This window comes from Musca vetustissima, unplaced genomic scaffold, assembly GCF_032173495.1.
Source record: "Musca vetustissima isolate MV318-11 ecotype Yass unplaced genomic scaffold, APGP_CSIRO_Mvet_v1 utg320, whole genome shotgun sequence".
In the NCBI taxonomy this organism is placed as follows: Eukaryota; Metazoa; Arthropoda; class Insecta; order Diptera; family Muscidae; genus Musca; species Musca vetustissima.
In genome coordinates, this window is record NW_026875384.1 from 425,244 (window position 1) to 449,075 (window position 23,832).

At 32.9% G+C, this 23,832-nt stretch overlaps 2 protein-coding genes across 5 annotated transcripts in view; one reads left to right on the forward strand and one right to left on the reverse strand.

Annotated features, from left to right (window-relative positions):
- The window catches only part of LOC133337840 (small ribosomal subunit protein eS21), a 378,405-nt gene that overhangs the window by 352,892 nt on the left and 1,681 nt on the right, over positions 1-23,832 (forward strand). The gene's annotated exons all lie outside the window — the stretch shown is intronic.
- On the reverse strand, positions 646-23,288 carry LOC133337836 (ankyrin repeat domain-containing protein 29). 2 transcript variants are annotated; one of them, XM_061546040.1, is made up of 6 exons: positions 23,226-23,288; positions 5,423-5,533; positions 2,550-2,747; positions 1,280-1,378; positions 915-1,208; positions 646-852 (listed from the first exon to the last, which is right to left on the reverse strand). In XM_061546040.1, the coding sequence occupies exons 1-6, from the start codon at positions 23,244-23,246 to the stop codon at positions 646-648; spliced, it is 930 nt and encodes a 309-aa protein (XP_061402024.1). In that variant the 5' UTR covers positions 23,247-23,288. The 2 variants fall into 2 exon arrangements, with proteins under 2 accessions (XP_061402024.1, XP_061402025.1); XM_061546041.1 differs by lacking the exon at positions 23,226-23,288 and adding an exon at positions 11,160-11,195.

The following is a 23,832-nucleotide window of genomic DNA, read 5'->3' on the forward strand; positions in this document are numbered from 1 at the left end:
TTTAACTATTTACAAACAATGAGGGTATTCAATAGTAATAATATTATTTCTATTATTATTATTATCAATACAAATTTGAGTTTTATATCAATACAAATGACCATTAAGGTTTGAATGATTATCATAAGATTCTTTAGAAAAGGATTTTGTTTTGTTTTTTATTGTAATAATTATTAATAATTATGTTAATAATAATAAAGTCAATAAATGGACGCGGTGCTTAATCAGTTAGTGTTCGAGGCATTTCACATAAAAATTTGTAGACTCAAAAAACTTATCATTAAAAAAGGCAAAAATTGTTTGTCATCCGTTAAATTGTCGGTTTGTTTGTTTTGTTGGTTGGTTTGTGGTTTTAGACAATATTCGAATAGGTTGTTGTTGTTGCTGTTTTGTTTTTATCCACAAAAAATGGATTTTATTGTAGATATTTCGACATTATTTGTAAACTCTTAAAGCTGCAGGTGTGTGTGAGTGTTTGTATGTATGCATGTGTATCTCTGTCGAAATATCAGTGTTATGTTTTTGTTTATGTTCGAGATGTTTATCCTAGTAAGGACGAAATAAAAGCTCTATTAATGTAAGCTCTGCTTCTAAATGTTATTGGTTTTGTATTGAAGGTTACACCATTTGAGGGGAGGATGGATTTTAGCTTTGTTGATTTCTGGCCTGCAAGTTTCGTAATCGTTCCTGCAAGTAATCACATATAGAAGAATAGTTTTGTTGGCGCGCTACTTGCAGTGCTGTTAGACCATCCTGATTTAGTTGTGTGATGTCGGTACCAGCAGCTATTAGTTGTTTCACAACGGTCATGTGACCAAACATGGCAGCGGCATGTAATGCGGTTTCGCCATTCTAAAAGGAAATTAAAAAAATATTGCATTATTAACATTTTGGAAACTTTTAAAAAATCTTACTGGCAATAAACCCAAATTTGGCCTATGTTTTAATAGTTCTGTAACCACAGCGGCATGTCCTTTGTGTGCTGCCTTAAATAGTGGCGTGGCTCCATCACATCGAACAGCATCCACATTTGCCCCATTTTGCAGCAATACTTTACAGATGTGATCATGACCCATTTGCGCCGCTATCCACAGTGGTGTAGCACCATCGATGCGTTTTGTGTCGGGGTATGCACCTGCTGTCAGCAGCAGTGACAATACTGTTCTATGGCCATTTTGAGCTGCTATAAATACTGGTGTGGCACGATCCTATAAAAGACAATTTAAAATTAGTATAATAATTGTACTCAATAATTATTCTAATTGTATTCCTTACTCACCTTCATGCATGCATTTACATTGGAACCACAGTCCAAAAGTTCCTTAACCAATTTTACATGTCCACCTTGGGCGGCAACAAATAATGGTGTTCCACCATCCTATAAAGGAATAAAAATTAGAAGTTTTTTATTTTTTCGCGAAGAAGCAATCCTTTTAAAAAAATTAAAAATTAATATTGAGTCAAATTTCAGGGTAGCCCCCAAATAACGGTATTACCCAATACTCGGTATTTTGGGGATTTTGGACAGGTTTTCGAAAGGAATTGGTTGCAATTGAATATTTTTGGTATCAAACATTTTTAATATTGACCCATGCTTTAGGGTGTCTCCCAAATACGGTACGCCAATAGTCAATATTCAGGGGATTTTTTAATGTTTTTCATTAAATTGGTATTTCCACTATAAAAATTATTAATATTTACCCAAGTCGGTATTTTGAGACACGTTTTTCAACCGAATTGGCTATAATGTGGTATTTTGTATTCTTTTTGGCTGTCAAATCTAATTATACTAAATGTTTGACCAAAGCCTATTTCACTATTTTGCTCCAAGAGACATTCCCAGACAAATTTCCAGATATTAGTCCTATTCGCTCAACAAAACAATTTTTTTTTCTTTCAGAAAAAATTTTAAAATACGTAAGGTAAGAACTTCACACTTTTAAAATTTTTGCTCTGAATTTACTCCTCGATGTTAATTGTACTGAATTTAGTAAAATGTTGTACCATTCGTACACTTCTAGTGGAAATTTCTAAAACCATCTACTTGTCCTACGCACTAATAGCAACGAATATCCCACATTTCATGATTCATTGTACTATATCAATATTAATTGTACTATGTTTTGTACCCGTTTTAATATTTTTTTGTTAACATACAGAACATATTTTCAAAAATAGCAACAAGTGGCTTATCAATATTTAAAAAAAAATTTAGAAAAAAAAAGTCAAATTTTAAAATGCGTAAAGAACGAATTTTCCTTTGAATTTACTACTCAATATCAATTGTACTAAATTTAGTACCATTATGTACTTTTCGTACACTTCTAGTGGGGATTTGTAAAACCACCTAATTATCCTAACTCTACGTAGTAAAAGCAACGAATGTATCACATTTAATTGTACTAAATTTGGTACCAGTTCGTGAACTTGCTGCACATATTTTCAAAACCAGCTCCGAAAAACAAACATGTGGCTTCAAACTGTCTGTATATTTTTTATTAAAGAAATTAAATTTCGAATTACCATCTCGGAAATAAAATAAAACTTACCACCGATGGTGTATCCACACTGGCCCCAGCTTTTATTAATATTTTCACTACATCCAAATAACCACCCTGAGCTGCAAAAAATAATGGTGTTGTACCGGTGGCACGTCGACTATTTGGATCGGCTCCTTGTTCCAAAAGTTCCAGTACACATGTTGTATGGCCTCCGGCAGCTGATAATATGAGGGGAGTTGTGCCATCCTGAAAGTATTACCGAAAAACAGAAATCAAACAATTAATTATTTGTGAAATTTTCAAAATACATTTCAAAGTAACCACAAATTGCATTCGATTTTTCAATTGTGGCTCAACAGAAAAAACGTAAACGTAATAATTGTGTAATTCCGGTAAAAAAAATCACAAAATGCAACAAAAAAACACCAAAACATAAAAACCTCAAAGCAGAAATTAACAACACCTCTGTGTTTATGGCAACAATATACCACCCGCCAGTTTGGCAGACAGTCAGTCAACCAACCTGCCTGCCTGCCAGCCAGCCAGCGTGTCAGCCAAATACACCATCTGCTCAATCATTAGACCAATTCATAACATGGCAGGGTACAAACAACATTTGCCAAAAACAAATGCAACAACTAACGCCAAGAAACATGAAAAACGATTTAATGTTATTCGAAAATTCGTGTATTGTTTAAACAGTGGCTTCCACATAATTGGTTCGAATATATGGCGATTCAAAACTATTTCAAAGGGAAATATATAAAGCCTTGCTGACAGGTTACCAGAATTTCAAATTTAACAAAATGTTAATCTTCAAATATCTTCTAAAAAATTGTTATTACTACATTCCCAAAATTTTGTATTAATACTGATGTGTGTCATTTCATTATTTGTTTACAATTTTGCGCTTGAATGTTCGATTAAATGAAGACTATCCCGCACCACCCAATAAAGGCCCACCGTAAAAGAAAATAATTTCAATTTCACTTAAACAATTTAGAAGCCACTCCAGCAACAACAACATCAACATTCATAACAATAGTATTTATTTATTATGCTGAGAAAGAAAAAACAAAAAAACCTACGTCAACAAATTAGCATTACATTGGCGTAGGTTTCATTTCATGCGATTTTTTGTTTTCGGTGATTGGTTGCTGTTGTTGTTGTTTTTTGAATTACCGCACGGTCAATTGCAAATAACAGATAGCCATCCCATACAGACAGACACTCGGCATTTATGAACAACGCTATGAAAAAAAGCAGAAGCGTTTTTCAAAAAACGAGAGCATGCGTGACTGTGTTTTTTTCGCTGTTAATTAATTAAATTAACATTGTTTTGCTTTTCTTTTCACCGGGTTTATTGGCGGTTAGTTGCTTTAATTATTCGCAAAATTTACGCAGAAAATTGTGTAGTAATTGGGCTACTTAAGGCAAGTGAAATCATTTAGATAATTATTAAAAAAGATAAACTAAATTTAATGAAGCATAATAAAATAAAAAATGAAGCAATATATTAGCCCACAGTGGTCGAATGATTGCCATTGCCGTCTTAAATACTATGGGTACCAACAACACCACCATCCGATTTAAATGATGAAAAACATGGCTTTACATCAAACAAGAATCTAGCAGCTCTATTTTATATATATTCAAATCTTCATATATACGACACTGTAGAACACCGATGATTTTAGGATATTTTTGGTAGAAGTCGGATTAACTACATATAGATCGTAATTTGTCCTCTAAACATATTTTTAAATAAAAATCAAATATTATATAAAAATCAAATAAATCACAAACCTCTCATAAATTTTATTTTTTGGTAATGAAATCTGACAGCCAATGAGAATACCAAATTAAAGGCAATTTGGTTGAAAAACGTGTCAAAAGTTATGAAAATATCGACTTGGGTCAATATTAATAATTTTTAGTGCGAGATTCAGTGATATTGTCATGAGAGCCAATTTGATCGAGAAACGTTTAAAAAATCTCCATATTGGGTGGTGCCATATTATGGAGGCTACCTGTAATGTGTGTGCAAAATTTCGGTGCTCTATCTATCTAGATTTCTACAGATGAGCAGACAGACGGGCATGCGTGGGGTCTCCGGTGAATATTTCGAGCTGTTGCAAACGTAATGACAAATTTAATATACACTCCACCTTATGTTGGAGGGTATAACAATATCAGAGCGGGTAGACCCTGTTAATATTTACGTATAACTTCCACAATTGAATTTGGTTTAAATTTAAAGGTCAACTACTCCACTTGGATATATTGTCAACTTTGCCGATCTAACTCCTTCAGAAGTAAATATATTCATCATAGCATGCGATTTTTACCATTTTTCACACAAAGTCAGGGTCCATTTGACCCGCTAAATATTAACCGATTATAGTGAAAGGCCCATGCTTAATCCTTGGTCAGATCCCCTCTCTGTGTTAAATTTCGTGATGTTAGGGCAATAATTATGGCCAGAAAAACAGACAAAAATTAAGTTTTCGGTCAATTTCATCCCCTAAATTTTAAACTATCATTACTAGAAAAAATTGGGATCATCTGTGGCTCTACATGCAAAATTTCATGAAGATTGTTCCAAAACTGTGACCTTTAGCGTGTTTAAAAATTATAATGGATAGAAGCAAGGGCACACATGGCTAGACTGACTCCGTTAGTCGAGATATGACGATCAGTCAACTAAGAGGTGGGTCAAGGACCCTTTCAAGGTCTTACAAACTCTTGGGACCACACAAAACTATAATAACTTACAACATAGTTTTGTAGGGTATAAAAAGCATTGCACAGTGAGTTAAGCCTTTAGTTAAAATAAAATAAAATCGCTGAACTAAAAGATATAAATTTCTAAACTGATTATTGTTGCTTCAATAAATCATTTCAATATTTCATTTACTCACCTCATCTTTACAATCCACATGGACTTTTCCGCTATCCAAGACTCGTCTCAGCGTAATATCATCACCTCTGAGTGCTGCCAAATGCAGCAAAACATCCGAAGGCGTTTCTTTCTGAAATTCCAAAAGAAAAAAAATCACTCTTTTAAAACACTTTCAATTTGTTTTCAGTTGTTGCAACATTATGATGCTACACTGCTACTAACGACTAAAACAATTGTTACCTATCTTGCCTACATTGAGCCCAGACAACAAGTGTCAGGGGTCAACAACAAAACCCACGACAACAACAGCAACTTGTTGCTAACTGAGCTACCAACAAACAAGCGAACTATCATCTATCAGCTACTATTCAATAAACAACAAATTAAAGTTCAACAAAAACAAATAAATATTTATATTTGCATAATAGCAGTGCAATCAATATTAAACGAATAGTATATTGATAAAGCCTTTTGAAGCGTGGTTGGTCAATAGCAGTGAGGAGGTATGGTACTATAGTTAATGTTGCAATATATTTAAGAAATTCATTGCATTATGGCTAAAATAAAACATTAATTTTCATTGTGAATAAGTTTAAAATATATTCATAAAAAAATACATTCAGATTTTTTCGTCCGTCTCCAAAAATACAGGATAGTCGATAATCCTGTATAGTTTTGCATCCCATATTGCTGTTGTGCATATTTATTATTTTATATCAATTAAAGCTCCCTAATCTCCTGGCCGTATACTGTACATTTTATTACACCGCCCTGCCTTTTTGCAAACATATCTGTAATTTGTTCAAAATATATCCATCCACAACATGTCCTACCCCTGAGATATACAAAGACGTTTTTCCTTCTTCTCTTCTTCTTTGTTATTTCTCCATAGACAACAGCCAAAAGGTAGCAGTTATGGTGGGAATCAGCAAAAGTGCACCTGATGCCATCAGAAAGAAGCTCAACAAGCAACCCACACTAGCTGGCAGCTTTTCTGTTGTTTTTGTTTACTGTCGATTGTATTTAGCTTGGCAATTTTCCCAGCACTCAACGAACAGACAGACAATGTTGTCGTTTAAAGCTGCAGCTGCCATAGGACAGAGAGGGGGTATTTCCAACTACTGTGCAAAAAAACAAAACAGAAAAAAACTTGCTGGGGCAGCGTAATTTAAAGTGTAAATGGGATGGGTCGTACTCAGCACGACGCCCTTCCCAAAATTCAAGACGTAACTCTTTTGGCATGTCAACTCATAAACGCCAAAAATTTAATGTCGAATACCGCCAGACAGATAGATAGACACAATCAGACAGACCGACATACGAAGTATGCCGACATTGTTTAATTCTTTTCTTTACTTCATTTTACTTTGCTGGTATTTTGGACTTTTAATTTCGTTGGCTTCAGTGCTGGTAAAATGGGTATTTGGGAATTTTATAGGTTTTGATGTGGGGGTTTCGTTTCATTTGTTGTTATAGTTGTTATTGGTATTAAATAACGTCAACAAACAGTCAATTGTCATCATCGTTATTATTACTGTGAAGAGCTTTATTTGAAAATGAAAACACTTTTCTGTTATTTAATTAACGATTACTGGCAGCCTAACTGGATTGGTGGCTCGCTGAGTGGCTGTCTGGTTGGTGAGATACTACAAATGTTTTCTTATTAGAAAACACAAGTGTTTTTTATTATTATTGTGTAATAATTTAATTACAAAATGTTAAACACAATCATTATCCAGAAGCAAATGTAGACATTTGAAAGATTCTCAATACCAAATATTTTCCGACATAATGAAATTGTTATATATAGATTTTAATATTAAAATTTAAATAACAAAATTAAATTGAAAACATTTGAAACTATTATGAAAAATTCCTTGATTTTTATTAAATGCTATATTTTATGTGCCGCACGCAGCAGGCACAGCATAATAAAATTTCCGAAATAGTTTAAACAATTTCATTGATATAGACATAAGGGTAAATAATTACAATTTGTTCTAGTAAAACGCCTATAATAATTGGTGAAAAAATACAGAAAAATTCAATAAATATAAATATTTTGCAATCTAGCAAATTTTTGTACGTCAGAGCACATTATTAATCCCATTTACTTATTTCTTACTATTTTTAGTACCTATTCTTTTGATTACACTGTTCGGCAAGACTTGGAAGGGTGGAAAATTCCTATTAGGGATGAAAGACCATGGTGAGTATATGAAAAACCCAGAAAAAAATCGCCATATGGCATAGCTTAGAGATATGGCGTGGTCATTTGTATTTATTTTTCCCTGATGACCGTATTATACATGGAGAGATTGCTCTATACCTTGATTGATAGCCATTGTACGTATTTATGGAGATTATATTTCTTCAATAACATCGAATGAGGAATTTTTTGTAAAATATTCCGTCCTTCTAACTCGATTCTTTGTATGTCCTTTTCGTGCTTAATTTATTGAACCGGACTCCAATTATTACATAAATATTGCTCATAACATTTTAGGTTGGGTCCTCAAATATGAGAAATCGATATTTAAACGTTTTAATAGGGGAGAGGGGGGCACCTTTGAACGTGGGGCACCTTTGAACAGCGCTCATAAAATCTTGGTTTAATATTTTTCTGACCCGCAACCACATTTTTGTATATGGCAATCTTGTTCTCTATATGCGTAAACCACTTTGGCTTGCTTTTTCACTTGTCGAAAAATTGTGCATGGGTGACCATGTTTTCTCAGTGTCATTGTAAACTTTTATTCATTTGGTTGTAAGGGCGCAGGAAGAATTCTGTGATAGTTTTCTTTCGTCAAACAAATTTTTTGCATTCCAACAATCTTTTCAAACATAACTACTGTAATTTATTTCATATATACTTATTACAAAAAAAGTTATTTTAAATTTCCGCAAGATGCCATGGGTGGGGCACCTTTGAACATGCCTATTAAACTCGAGTAAAAAAATGAGTTTTTAACTTTTGGATTCGATTTCTCTAAATTTCAAATAGGCTAATAAGATTACGAAATTAACTGTATTTTTCACCACATTAATTTTTGTTTTTAAGTCATTTTATGTTTTAATAACTTTTGATCTAAATTTTTTAATTTTGAACATTTTTTATATATTTTTTAATGAATTAATGCATTTCTGATATGTATGAATAAAATACATACATATTTGAACATAAACACTGTAAAAAACCATGTTGTTCAAAAATGCCAACCCCTGTTCAAAGCTGCCTCCCTGGGGGGGCAGTTTTGAACACTTTGAGTTCGTCCATTAAAACAGTAATAAAATATATTTATCAAGCTTAAAGTATGTCATATGTATATTCATTTTAAAGGTTACATATGTACCTATTACTTAAAATTTATAAGAAACCAAAAAATATAAAATAAAAAATTGTATAAGGCTTGAAAGCAAAAAGTGTTCAAAGGTGCCCCCCTCTCCCCTACAATTTTCTCAATATTACCCGACAAAATTTGAATATATTCAATAAAAATTCTTTATCATGAAGAACTGTCTGATTCGTCCGTTCTTTTTTTACTAAAAACGTGTATAGTTAGACCACATAAGCCAACAAACTAATTTCGGGTAAGAAAGAACCGGGTTTCTAAATTAAATTATTAAAAAATTGAACCGGATAGTCTCACAATAATACAGATAACAGTCCGATTCAGTAAATTTTGCGCGAACTTTGAACTAAGACGAAATTTTCCATTTCGGTGGGTTCATAACTCTTCTAATGTATATATTTCTGATCTAATAACCAAATCTCCCCACAAAAATTTTCAACATAGGTCCACTTTTTCGGATGCCCTCCATATAAAGGTAGCCACAAAATTATATCTTGAGTTTGAGGATTTTGGACAAGTTTTTTGGATTGCCCCCAAATTTGATCGTAATTTTCAACAGAATTCGCCAAAAAATTGGTATTTTGGATTTCTATTTGTACCAAATCTTTCTGACAAAATTTATTAATAGTCACCATCTTTTGGGGGTATTTTTCCATATAAAACTTATTATATCCTCCACCTCCTCGGAATATTCCCCGGAGACCCCACAATTATATATATTCTTGATCAGAATAAAAATCTATGTCGATTTACGCATGTCCGCCTGTCGAAATCACGATAGTGAAATTACTCCATGAAATTATTAAAATTACTCCATGGGGCCTAAAATTTAGGCCCCAAGTAACGGTAAACCCCAATATTCTCTATTTTGGGGATTTTGGACACGTTTTCCACCGAATAGGCTATAATTTGATATTTTAGGTTCTCATTGAATAACACATATTCGTACCAAAAATGATTAATATTGACCCAATTTTTCAGGTAGCCCCATATAACGGTACACCCCAATTTTCGGTATTTTAGGGATTTTTGGACAAGTTTTCAAACTGAATTGGCTGTAATGTAGTATTTTTATAGCCCATAGTAACGTTAGCTCCACTGTTAGACATTTTGAGAATCATATTTTTCGGCAATTTTAAGGTCCTATCACATAGACCAAATTTAAAATACCGGAAATCGGGAGGTATCATTGATTTTCGGCATTTTAAATATTTAGAGGTTCAAAAACATTTAGTCTAGTCCCCACATGAAGATACCTCCAGATTTTCGACGTTTCCTACAAAAGGTAAATTTTCTACCAAAAATGGAAATGCCAGATGACGGCATTTATATAGTAGCCCATGGATATAGTAATCAGGAAATATATATAATAACCCGCCGAATATTTCAATCTTATAAAGAAGTACATAAAAAATATTCTGGTGGTATCCTGCTTTTTTGAAAAAAAAAATGAAATATAATCCGAGAAAATATCAAATACTGTTCATTTGTTTAAAACTACATTTCTTATTGTCTGTATTTTGTGCTATAACCAATAAACATAAAAAACCATGAAATACTTGATACACATTTTTCATAATTCTAGGCGGTGATTTAATGTCATGTTAATTGTTTGTGTCTATAAATACTTAGTTTGTAGGTGCTAAAATATAAGAATGTGTGGTTGGATAACAACAACAAAATCCGTAGCATTTGAAACAATAGCAGCAAATTCCGATTGAAGAAGCGTAGCGCTAGCTATTTTATCTATAAACGGAACAATTATTATTATAGTTTAGATATGAAAGCCTGGTCACAGAAAGTCACACGCACACACACACATACTATGGTGTTCATATAAATACACGGAGAAAAAGTAGGCGATATGAAAAACGGAAGAATATTCAAGGGATATATATTAAAAACAAATTTCAGAGATCTTTTGTTAAGAAAATAAAACCAGTTTTTGGGATCTCTTTTGAAATTTCGAATACATTTTTCGGCAAATTTCGGGTTTCATATTCAAATTTGTGCTATTTTATTTGATATCATAAAGGGAAAATTGTTATCGTAGTAAAAAAATGACATTTTTGCAGGTTCTGAAATAGAAAATATGTTGGATACTTTTTCTCCAAGTGTATAGATAAAATGTTAATGTGTGTGTAATGTGTAATTGCCAATGTTGTTCATATATTACTTTTATATCACAAAATTATAATTGTCATTTTATCAGCACGCAATTATCGCATAGTTAACGGTAGTAACAACAACAGCAACAGGTGCTTGCAATTTTGATAGTAAACTACTACAGCACAAATACGTAACAGAAGTGTGGTAGATAGAACATTGTGAGAAAAAAATAAAAACACAACGACAACAACAATTCATAATAAAAATCAACAATAAGCAAGAAAATTATCTTACCTTTAGAGACATCTTTGAGATTTGTTTTCTCGTGTTGCTTTTGATTGTTTGTGTATTTTCTTAAGCGTATTATTAACTGTTTGTGGCAAGCATTTATAGCAGTTGTAGTAGAGCGAACAAGCCAACGATGAAAAGATGGATGTTTGGATGGATAAGAAAATGTGGATGGATGTGGTTGTATGGATATTTGAGTATAACTTTTTGTGCGCTTTCCTTGTTTGGTTTCCTTTCACAAAACCAAAAAGACACGTGACGGTATGATTATCGGGGATTTTTCCCCTTCCACTTTTAGTCCGGTGATTTTATATCAATTTGTTTGCTTAATTTTTTATGTAAAGTTAGTCATTAGTTGTTGTATTCTCTTTATGTTTTAGTTTAGTGGTTTTATTTATTGCAAGAATTGATTATTAAATGTGAGCTTTAAATGGTAACAGCATCTGATTGAATTATGATGACATTTAAATTATTAGAAAATCATTTGATGAGTTTTTCGTGTAATAATATCGATAAACAAATCTCGAAATAAACAGCCGATTAAGCCGATTAATAAACCAGTTACTGTTTTGGAATCATTATTTAGAAATAGTTTTATATGGTTACGAATGTCATCATAACCGACACACTATGGCAACAATTATCATTAGATTTTGATTATAATATTTTGCAGCTCGTTTTAACCCCAGTTAACATTTCAACCATCTGTAGGATCTGATATTCTTTACAAATTTTCTATTACAATTCGATATAAAGTTTTTAGATCAAATATATGTCTTAAAATCGAAATATAAATACCTTTTGTCCCTTTCGCTGGTTAATATGATTGCTCTCTAAAGGAGTACCTGATAGGTTTCAAACTTTGCAATTTGACCAAAATATACTTTTATACTTTTTATTAAGTTTGTTAATTAACCAAAAACTACCACATTTAATTTCGGCATCATGAAAATCAGATTTTTAACTAAAAATTGCCTGAAATCCTTTTAAACATTCTTAATTTCAAATTTCCACCCCAATTTTTTCTCTCAAAAAATGCTCACATAAAAACTATGTAGGAGCCAGTAAAGAGATTAAAAGACCCCAACACACTTATTACCCTCGTACTGTTTTCATCACACACATTTATATACCGGGTTAAATACACATACATACAACTGTGATTACTATGATTAACTTATAAATGGAGCATTTCCTTTCTACTCTTAGGAGTGTTGTTGGCCTGGCGTTTGCTTTGCTGCATGAAACCTTTGAACTGTTTGGCTTTTAAAGAAAACTAAAAAAGGTTTTTCCTTTGGGACTGCTGTTTTATATGTTGGTTTTGCTTTTTCTTTTCCTTTATGCAAACTCTTAAGCTGAACATGAGAAAACATTCACTTTGCACTCTTTTTTTCCTTTACGAGGTTGAAGACAGAACATTGTAGCAGCAAATGGAGAATGTCGATAAAACATAAAACAGTCAGCCGTTGTCATGGCACCAGATGAAGGTAATTTATTATATCACAGCAGACCAGGTATATTTAGTTGTTGTAGAATTTCACATGATCGTAATGTTTGTGTTGGAAAGAAAAATGTTTGCTAAAATTTTACTTTTCGGATATATACTATTTTGGTATGTTTCAAATAGATACACATATAATTAAAAAAAAATTGGAAACTAGAAAGGAGTAGAGCTACAATCCTTACCGTATGGTACAAACATGTACCAAACATATTGCCCCCGGTATTATATTGGGAGAGGTTTTTGATTAATAATGAATCGTTATATCTATCGTACCACAGGTTTCAGGACACGCTTTTTGTGCGCTTTCCTTGTTTGGTTTCCTTTCACAAAACCAAAAAGACACGTGACGGTATGATTATCGGGGATTTTTCCCCTTCCACTTTTAGTCCGGTGATTTTATATCAATTTGTTTGCTTGATTTTTTATGTAAAGTTATTCATTAGTTGTTGTATTCTCTTTATGTTTTAGTTTAGTGGTTTTATTTATTGCAAGAATTGATTTTTAAATGTGAGCTTTAAATGGTAACAGCATCTGATTGAATTATGATGACCACAGGTTTCAGGACACGCTTGAAAGTATTTCAATGTCGATTTGTTTTAGCTTTAAAGCTTTAAATTTTACACCTACATTTCTGCTATTCTTAGGACGTTTAGTAATGGGATATATCGGTCCTCTTTTTATGGTAGCCCCCCCTATAACAATACTTCCCAATATTCGGTATATTAAAGCTTTTAAGCATGTTTTAAACAAAATCAACCTAATTTGGTATTATGGGTAGAAAATATTCTTACTAACAAGTAAAAACGATGTTAAGTTTGGCCCGGCCGAACTTTTTATATCCTCCACCATGAGGATGACAATAATTCTTGCCCCCCGAAATTTAATTTTTTCACAGTAAATTTATGTTTGCAACAGCGAATTTATTTTCATTTTGTACTAACGGCCCCCGAAATGAAATCATGTATACGGCCCAGGGGTATTGTATGGAGGCTACCATTTAACGTGGATCAATATTAAACACTTTTAGTACGGATATGTGCTATAGAATGAGAACCAAAAGTACCAAACTACAGCCAATTCGGTTGGAAAATCTGTCCTAAATTTCCAAAATACCCAATACCGGGGGGTACCGTTATATACGGGCTACCCCGAAGGTTGAGTCAATATTAGTAATTTTTAGTACGGATAAGGTTTATTCAATTACGATCTAAAATATAAAATTACAGCCAATTCGGTTGAACAACCTGTCCAAAATACCGAGTTGTGTGGAGTACCGCTATACGGGGTCTACCCTGAAACTAGGGTCAATATTATAAATTGTTGGTACGGATATGTGTTATTTAATGAAAACCCAAAATACCAAATTACAACCAATTCGGTTGCAAAATATCGATTATTTAGCGGTACGCGTATATGGGGTCTACCCTGAAACTTTGGTCAATATTAATAATTTTTGGTCGGTGGTGTGATATTCAAAGGGAACCCAAAATGCGGAATTACAGCCAATTCTGTTTTAAAATCTGTCTAAAATCCCCAAAATAGCGTGTATTGGGGAGTACCGTTATATGAGGGATACCCTGAAACTTGGGTTATTCAATGAGATGCCAAAATACCAAATTACAATCAATTCGGTCGGAAAATCTGTCTAAAATCCGACGGACAGACAGACGAATATGCCTAAATCGACAAAGAATTTTATTCTGATCAAGAATATATACTCTGTGGGGTCTCAGGTAAATATTACGGTGTGTTGCAAATTTAATATACATTCTACCTTACGGTGGATTGATATGATTAAACTCTGGCACTTAATTTAGCGAAACACACGATTAATAATTTAATTTCTTTCTGAAATTTAGAAAAGCTTTTCTAGTCCACAATGACTCCATAGAAATTTGTTCTTAATTAAAAGCAACAACAACAACAAAACTATTCTCCATTGACGGAAATCCGAAACTATTTCAATGCGTTAAATTACTGTTAACCATTTTCTGATTTATTCTTTCGAAACTGGGTGCAATCCATAGCTTCTTCTTCTTTTTTTATTTCTGGTAATATACCACATTACGAAATTATTAATAATTCGAAATAAATACCAGACAACAACAACAAACAGCAAAACAATAACTGTCATCTCATATTAAGACGATGATTATGATGATGACGACGACTACGACGAAGTCGAAAGACAACAACGACGATAATTAGAAACACATATTATGTGGTAATATCGGAAAAGAGAAACGTTTGCAGCATCTTCTGCCACTTCTTCTTAGGCTTGCCACAGAAGAAAAAAACAGCTTATGTTGTTGTTGCTGCTGTTGTTGGCAATGTGTGACTGTTATGTTGATAACAGGTTTTTGGGGCATGTTCAATTATAAAATAGTCAGTCAGTCATAATAACAGTTGGCCGTTTTGCACAAACAGAATTGGAGCATCATTGAGGCATCTCAGTTAGAAATGTGGTCTATGCTTCTCAATGAGCCCCAGTCATTTATCGAATGTGGCAAAGCAACTTTTTCTTTTTCTACGGATTCCATCCATGGCTTCTTCTACTTCTTTTTTTTTCATTTTTCCATCAGTGCCGCATAAATGTTCTAAATTTTCTTTTCATTGCTGTTCTTTCATTGGGTGCTATTGGCTGACTGGCTGGCTGGCATTGTGATAAATCGTTCAAGCAATACAAATCAAAATCGTGATGTAATTATAGTCGACTCAATTTGTTTCCGATGCAAAAACAGCAAAGCAGCGCGCGGCACTAAAAGAAAAACACATTGAACACATCCATCCATTCAGTCGTTCATTCATGCCGTGGATTCTCCCGGTTTTTTGGATTGAATAATGTTGAAGCTTTGTTGCTGTCCATTTGAAAAGATTTTCAATCAATTTTCAATTATACCGGAATACATGGAACAAAGTGTGTTGGTGTGTGTGTGAGTGTGGGGGGTGGAGGAAGTAGTGGGGATTTACTTATGGATGTAGGTGCAAAAATTGCATGCAATAGATGGATGTAAAAGCATTTAGCACTCAAAATGTATATTTGTTTTCATTGTAATTAATTTGTTTGTAGTGAATTGGAATGGGGGATAGGAAATCCTAATAAATGTGAAAAGCACATTTGAAATTTTCAATCAACACTTGTTTCCATGTCATATTTTTCCCTATATGTAAAATACCTATGAGTGTGCGTGCGAGCGTTATGGATTGATTTAAATCTGTCATCACCATGCCTTCCAAATTCTCACTTGCCAGACAGGACTTTGTCTCAAGGGTGATGCATTGGAAACAAAGATATGTTTTGAAGCTTTCAATCAAAATATAAAACAATGAATTTTATTGTTTTTTGTTATATTTCTAATATAATAGATGTGTTCCGCAATGTACAGGAGATGATGTGTCTTAAGTTTCCGAAGGAATAAAACACTGTCTGTATAACCCAATACTTAACTCTTCTTCGCACGATAGAGATGTTCTGGGGAACTGGGGCTGCCACCTCATTCTTATTGTAACCACAGTAGGTCTAAATCAGCCGCAACGTTTGGGGAGGTCTAACATCCGATTTGAACTTTTTAACTTTTTTTGTATATAAGGAGGTTAGTTAGGTTCCATATATGGAAAATTCACGAGCCACCGTTTAAGGTGATTCACCGCTCTTTGACCACCATCGTTTTCGCACAGGGTTATCGTATGTGATCCATTTCTCATCTCCAGTCACCATCCGTTTAAGAAATGGGGCTATCTAATTCCGTTTGGCCAAGGTTTCGCAGATGGAAATTAGATCCATCCTATTTTTTCCTGTTAATTGGTGTGGCACCCAACCATAGAGCTTCTTTTTGTAAATGGGATATATCGGTCCACGTTTTGCTGTAACACCCATATAACGGAACACTCCAATATTCGGTATTTTGGGAATTTTGGACTCTTTGTATAGCAAATGTCCGAACCAAAAATTATTAAAATTGACCCAAGTTTCAGCGTAGCCCCCATATAGCGATATTCCTCAATATTCGGTATTTAGGTGATTTTCGAATTGACTGTAATTTGGTATTTTGGATTTTTGTTGTATACCTCATCTCCATACCAAACGTTATTAACCCAAGTTTCAGGGCAGCCCCCATATTATGATACCCCTTTATCTCAGTATTAAAAATGATTAATATTGATCCAAGTCGGTATTTTACGAATTTTTTATACGTTTTTCAAACGAATTGGCTTTAATTTGTATTATCATTGGATGTTAAATTTCACTATTCAAAATTAGCAGTATTTATCTCCTTTTGTGTATAGCCGCATAAAACGATAGCCCCCTATTAGGTAATCATTATTTTCTTACCTCTTATTCGGTATATTCAAGGTCCGATAATAACATGAGTGTTTTCTCCTAGGAGCCTAATTAATTTTACATTTTTTGAATGGCATCCTCATGTTGGGGGGTATAAAAACTTCTGCCGGGCCAAACTTAACATCGTTTTAAGTTCTTGATTCGTTTTGTGGGTTCTCACAACTCAGTGCTGACGTCAAAACATTCTTTCGGAAGTTGAAATGATTACCACATAGAAAATGGCCAAATTCGACATTGAGTTTTACGCTAATCAAGAATATATAATTTATTGGGGATGCTCAAATCCACGCCAGCACCTTTTTGTAAACATCGAAGTATATTAACAATTTTCCAACGACCTTGGAATAGGTTTGAAATTTTGTTTATTTTTCGAAATAGATAAAAATATATATGTATATGTGTTGTTGTGTTTATCATTTCCAAAAGTGTTCCTCTTACTATAAATTAATTACAGAATTGATGAAAACAAGGCAACGCTTTATTGACTACACCACTTGATTTCCATTAGAGAACATCTTTTCAGAAAAATAGAAAACAATTATTTGATTTCATTTTATTTTTTCTGGGTTTTTAATAAAACCCAGAATGGTCATCATAATCTAAAAAAAATATGTTTATGTTTAAGTAGTTTTCATTTTGCGGTTTTCTTTTTTCCCTGATCACCAACACTTGAGTTTATTTATAACCCATCCACAATAGCCCTGCTGGTTTTACTACAAACGAAACAAAACCAAAAAATAAATAAACAAAATATTGGCAACAATTGGCCAGCTGCCATATGGCCTCCAAAGATAGAATTAAAAAGAAAAAAAAATTATATAGCTGCGTATTTTTGGATATGGAAAAAAAAGCAAACACATTGTAAATAGAAATTTTCTAAAAAATGGCATTGAAGAAAGTTAAAACAAGCCCCATATTATAATTTTTGCTGTCTAAATTTTTTTATTTGCAAATGTAAGCAATATTGTAACAAATGACACAATGCTACATCGATAAAGAACTCTATATAGGTCCACTATGTGAATGCCAAGTTAGGTCCCTTTTGAAGGATATCTTCAAAATAACGGAACTACGTTCGGTATTTTTCAACAAAAGTTGGTGTAAATTGGTATTCTGGGTTTTGGTGACTACAAACACTTCTCTACGGAAAATGTTTAATACAGTTTTCCTTACAAAGTTCCCGCTCCATTTTCTGTATTATTGGTCTGTATATAATCCTCCCTAGGTACCAAAATTGATATCTAGGGAGGATTGTGAAAATCGACTACTAGAGTTAGAGAATCGATATCCAATAGGGACTTTATTTGGTTAACTCTTCTCGGACAGGTGTAATATAGGTCAGTTTTTTAAGCTGAACCTCTTTCCACTGAACTTCTTTCACTTTAAGGTTTAGAAATGGTCACTTTTGGCAACATCGTATAAAAATAAGAGTGAGATAAAAAAAATTGAAGCTTCCATAGTAGATATTCTATTCCTCGAGCCTGTCAATTTTGAACAGCTGTTAAACGCCTTCTAAATAAAGGAACAGTAGTTTGTCAACAGATGGTGATTAAGCTACGATAATCTACCCTTGTATTTAATTTCCTGCCATCTATCCAATATAACTATTTTCCTTTTTCTGCAGCTTCGTGTAACTAAAGACCTTAATATGTCCAAATTCAGTTAATAGGTTCGTCTATCATTTGCGACCGGTAATTTCTTGGTTGCACACTGACACGTTGGTGGCTCTGCAAAATTTCTAAACATTTTTTTATTATTACTACAAAAAACACTGCATATTAATTAGCAACAATTTGTTGGTGCTTTTGTTGTTGAATTTCTTCTGTGCCACAAAGCGGGTCATTGTTGTTTTAATTTAAACATTTAACCACAGCACGACTGTTGCATTATTATTGTTGTTGTTTTTGTTATTTGTCTACGGAAATTGTAAATTGCACTATTCTATTTGAACGGTGAACCCCGGGAAAGAAAACAAACACGATTACATATTGCAACGAATGAAATAAGAACTTTACACTTGATTCATTGAACCGGTTAAACTAAATCGAAAAAAAATGAAATGAAACATTTAACGGTCATCTTTGATATGAGATCACTTTTATAATAAATAAAATCAATACCCGTATTTGTTTAGTTATTTACATTTTCCAATATAAACTTTCAATTCATTAAGATTCCCCCCTTTTATTCACTAAATATTTATTCCAAATATTTGCATATTATTAAACGTTTTTATTCATTTAAAAAGCAAACTACAACAAACTCTTATTCTTTGCTTTTGTTTATATTTTGAATCTCAGGCACATTGTTGTTTTTTTTTTCATTTGCCATAGATAAGTTAACGAACGAACAACACCGGCCGAACTAAGTATCTCTGTGGAAGACGAAACGTGTTGTAGCGCCGTTCGCCGCTAAAATGCAACTAACATAACGTAACATTGGTCTCTGTGAATCGACTGTGTATTGTGTGACTGGGTCTTTAGTTTTTGGCTCTGTTATTTCTCTTGATTGTGTTGTTGCTGTGTGCTACTACCCTGTAGAGAGAACATCAATTGGTATGTTTTCCGATTGCCCTAGCAAAGAATAAATGAAACTAATTTATAAAATATTTTTTAACTATTTTACCTTTCATGGATTGTAACCTGAATTTTCGGAATCTAAAATCTAGGCTCTTAATCAGGATAAAATTCGATTCTAAACGAGTTGATATAGAACTGTATTTGTCAGTAGTACGATATTTTATATTGCTATTGGGAAAAAAAATATGATCAATATCGGTCCACCCTTCTGGGTAGCCCTCAGATAACCTATTCCATTTTTACATTAGAATTGTTTACCTCACCTATTTACTCTATATTCCATAATAACCTCCACCACATCACTTATGGTCTAATGTTTATATTCTTAACCAGGAGAAAATTCTCAGACGATTTACATACGTTCGTCAGTTTCAAACAAGCTTACTTCCGAAGAAAATACGATACAGGTTATGTTCGATACCTACTTAGGTATATCGTTGATCCCCGATTTGTGTATTTATAGAAATATGGGCACATCCAAACGTTCATTGTTGTTTAAAATTTCGGTCCCAAAATTGAAAATTGGACCGATTTGTTCCTACTACATTAAAATTAATGCCTACCAATAAATATAATATTAATATTGGTTCATAGTTATTATAAACGTACCATCAATTTACGGTAATTTAAAAATTTTATTAAAAATGGAACTGCCTACATTGAAGGTTCTTGTTTATAAATTATTGATTAAGGCGTATGGACACGAATTCGATATAATGCATTTATAATCGAATATCGACATCGAAAGATGTCAATCACAAAGGGGGGTCCAAATCTATTTTTATACCCTCAGCCTTATGGCTAATAAGGTATATACACTATGATTAATATTCAAAAATATGTCTCATCAAAATATTGGGTTTTTACCCCATGTTTCTTTGGACCAAATCCATTTCAAACAATTTGGTGTCTATTGGCCGGCCGGCTGATGTGCACGATAACCCTCAAAAGGATTCACCGATTTCATCCAAACGTTGTAAACCGTAATATTTCTTCTACCCTAAGTTCAGGTTCGAAGATGGGAATATAGGTCCACTCCATCTGGTGCCTAGCCCACAAAATGGTCCAAATGTTGCTGAAATTCAATTTTGTAATATCATCCAAACGGACTATCCGATTTGAACCAAACTTTGCACAACCTATTATCTTTACTAAGCCCACATCATGTCTGAAGATGAGACCTATTGATCCACTCCTTCTGACACCTCCCACAAAATTGTCAAAATTTTCACTATTTATAAATCAAATATCAGGCGAATGGGATGTCCGATTTGAACCAAACTTAGCACAACCTATTATGTTTACCAAGCCTAAATCAAGTCTGGAGATGGGACCCATTGGTCCACTCCTTTTGGTGTCTCCCCCACAAAGGGTCAAACTTTTCAGTTCTTAAAAATCCAATATCAGGCGATTTTAATGCCCAAATTAAAAACTTTAAACTTTTACTCAAAAACCAATAAACCAATCGTGTCTAAATTTTAACACTAACGTATTAACTAGTAATCAGATCGGTGTAGATCTTCCTTCTTTTTACATGTTTTTTGGTTGAAAAAAAGATTTTCAAAAAAATCAAATGTCTGTTATTTTGTGATTTTTTTTGCGAATAATCATTGTTCATACCAGAGCACTATAGGTAATTTGCCCTGTTTTTAGGAAAAAATTAATAACAGCGGTTTTAAACGATTTTTTGACTTTTTAAATGATGTATATGTACAAGAAAGAGAAAACGCAGATTTCTACAGTAAAAACGGGATATAACGAACAACGGTTATAAGCAACTACACATATAACGAACAAAGCTAATACTTTTCAGATATTTTCATTAGATGTTTTATACACAACAAACGATTGAAAACGATTAGAGTAGTAATTTAATAAAATTTCGACCCCGCGATTAAATTTTTAAAGGAATAATTATTACAATGTCGTATGTTTTTGCAGAATGCATTAATAACTATTAATACAGTACCCACTAATACTCCTTAAGGACATTAATATGTAAAAGTGAGATAAAACCAACCAACAACTTATTTGCGGATTAAGAGTCACGTTATTTGTTTTGTAATCAAAATTCGTGCGTATTCGTTTTTTCGCGGAAAAGTTCTATCTTCTAATGTCATTTGGTGCATCTTGACAAATGCATGCAAAATAACCTAATTTCCTATTTTAATTTGACGTATTTTTCGTCCATATTGTTGTTATTGGCAATTTTACTTGCGGGGACGTTGTGAACAACAATATATTTCCTTACTTTTATTTCTTTCATCAAACCAAATATTGAAAATATTATAATTATACCATTAATACTCTCCATGTTTAACTTTTATGTTTATGCTTTGAATTTAGCGGTTTTAAACGGTTTAAAATACGACTTGATTTATTAAATTTTTTTATTTCTTTAATTTTATTTTCAAAGTTTAGAGTTTGGCAACGATTTTCACCGCTTTTAAGACACTTTTACGCAAAAAATCTTACAGATTCATAAAATTTGACATGTTTTCTTTTTAATGACATCAAAAAAGATTTTATTTTCCAAAATTGAAAAAATGACTTTTTGCCCAAAAACTGTCCAAATTACCTATAGTGCAGAGCCACAAAAAAATTTAGTCCATATACCAACCGTTTGAAAATGGTGAAATTAAGTGAAATTCCTCTTCAAATTATTCTCTATAGAAGTTAATGTTTAAAAATATACACGATTATTTATGAACTGAATGATAAAAATATCTCTCACATCATTATAATTAAGACTTCAATTGATATACAAATACATTCTTTCATAATTTATAATCTATTCGATGGGAGAACAGGTGTATAATGTCCATGTACATGCGGCAGAAAGAAATCACCCTCATTTAATTTTGACCTAACACAAGTCACAATTTGTGTAAGAAAACATGCAACAGTTTAGAAGAAAATCCCAAGGCATACCAAAAATATATGTATGGCTATGTATTTACATATGTATGTAGTTGTGTACAATAAAAAGCACGTATACACATACAGCCCCCACAATTTCTACAACGGAAATTAAAAGGATTGTTGTTTTGCCTGCCGCAGCCGTCTACACATCCACAGTTCAATGAATTGTTCGCGAGCCAAACAACAAATCAACGTAACATCCACCCCCCCAAACAACCGACCGACCGACAGTCGGTTGGATGGTTGCTTGGTTTATGAAAAAAGTGGTATGCATTATGTACATTTATAAATAGCTGTGAATAGTGAGTCCTCACTGCATGAATGGGCGAGAAAGCACAGCTAAGATTTGTGTAGAAAATGTTGTAAACCTTAAAACAGACATGACCAGACACACATAAAACTTCATTGCGAAAGTACAGCAACTAAGAAAATAACGTATCCGACAATGGGTCTGCACTTAGAGTTGCACACAATATGTGTGAGAGTATATAGTCGAAGCATATGTACACTTTAATTAAAGTTTTATGGCTCCAGTTCAAAGGATAAATTTCATAACATTGTTAAAAAATCAATAAATAAGGAGAAATTTTGATTTTTATGTTTTTTTCTTTTGCACAGTTATTTTAATATGAATTTAAAGCTTTTTAATAAATTCTTTTCATTTAGCCAATAAATTTATTACATTAAAATGAAGATAACACATTTTAAATTAATTTTATATTCACCTTTTCTCCATAACGTTGCATACTTTTAGGCACAATCTTTTCTATGTTAACACTATGAAAATTATAAATACAATAACAAATCAACTACTGACAGATTACATACTTTGAGGATTTTTCAGTAATTCCTGAAGGAACTAGAAAGAGAAGAGAATAACGGAGCCAAAAAAGTTGAAAGTCGGCGTGTGAAGCCCTAAACAGAAATTCTTCATTCACAATAAAAATTTGATAATATTGGGTTTCGATAATTATGTGTCAGTCCATAGAATTGTTTTTGAAAGAAAATAGTTAACAGTTCGTCAGGAGGACGCAATTTAAAAAGTATAATACGCCCACGGGCTTAATAGAAAATTTTTCAAAATGGCTATTTGTTAAGCCTTCACTTAACTAACACGTATTTATCAAATACGACGAAATTCTTCGAATACGAATAACCTATCTTGAGACCAATGGTCTGTTCCCGTACAGCAAGACCAATGGACTGTTCCCGTACTGCAAGAATCTACTACTTATTGCAACGATAACGAATTTACCTTTATGATATCGAAGAAAATAGTAAAATCTAGTTGATTCTTGCAGTACGGGAAAATAACAATAATTATTTTATATT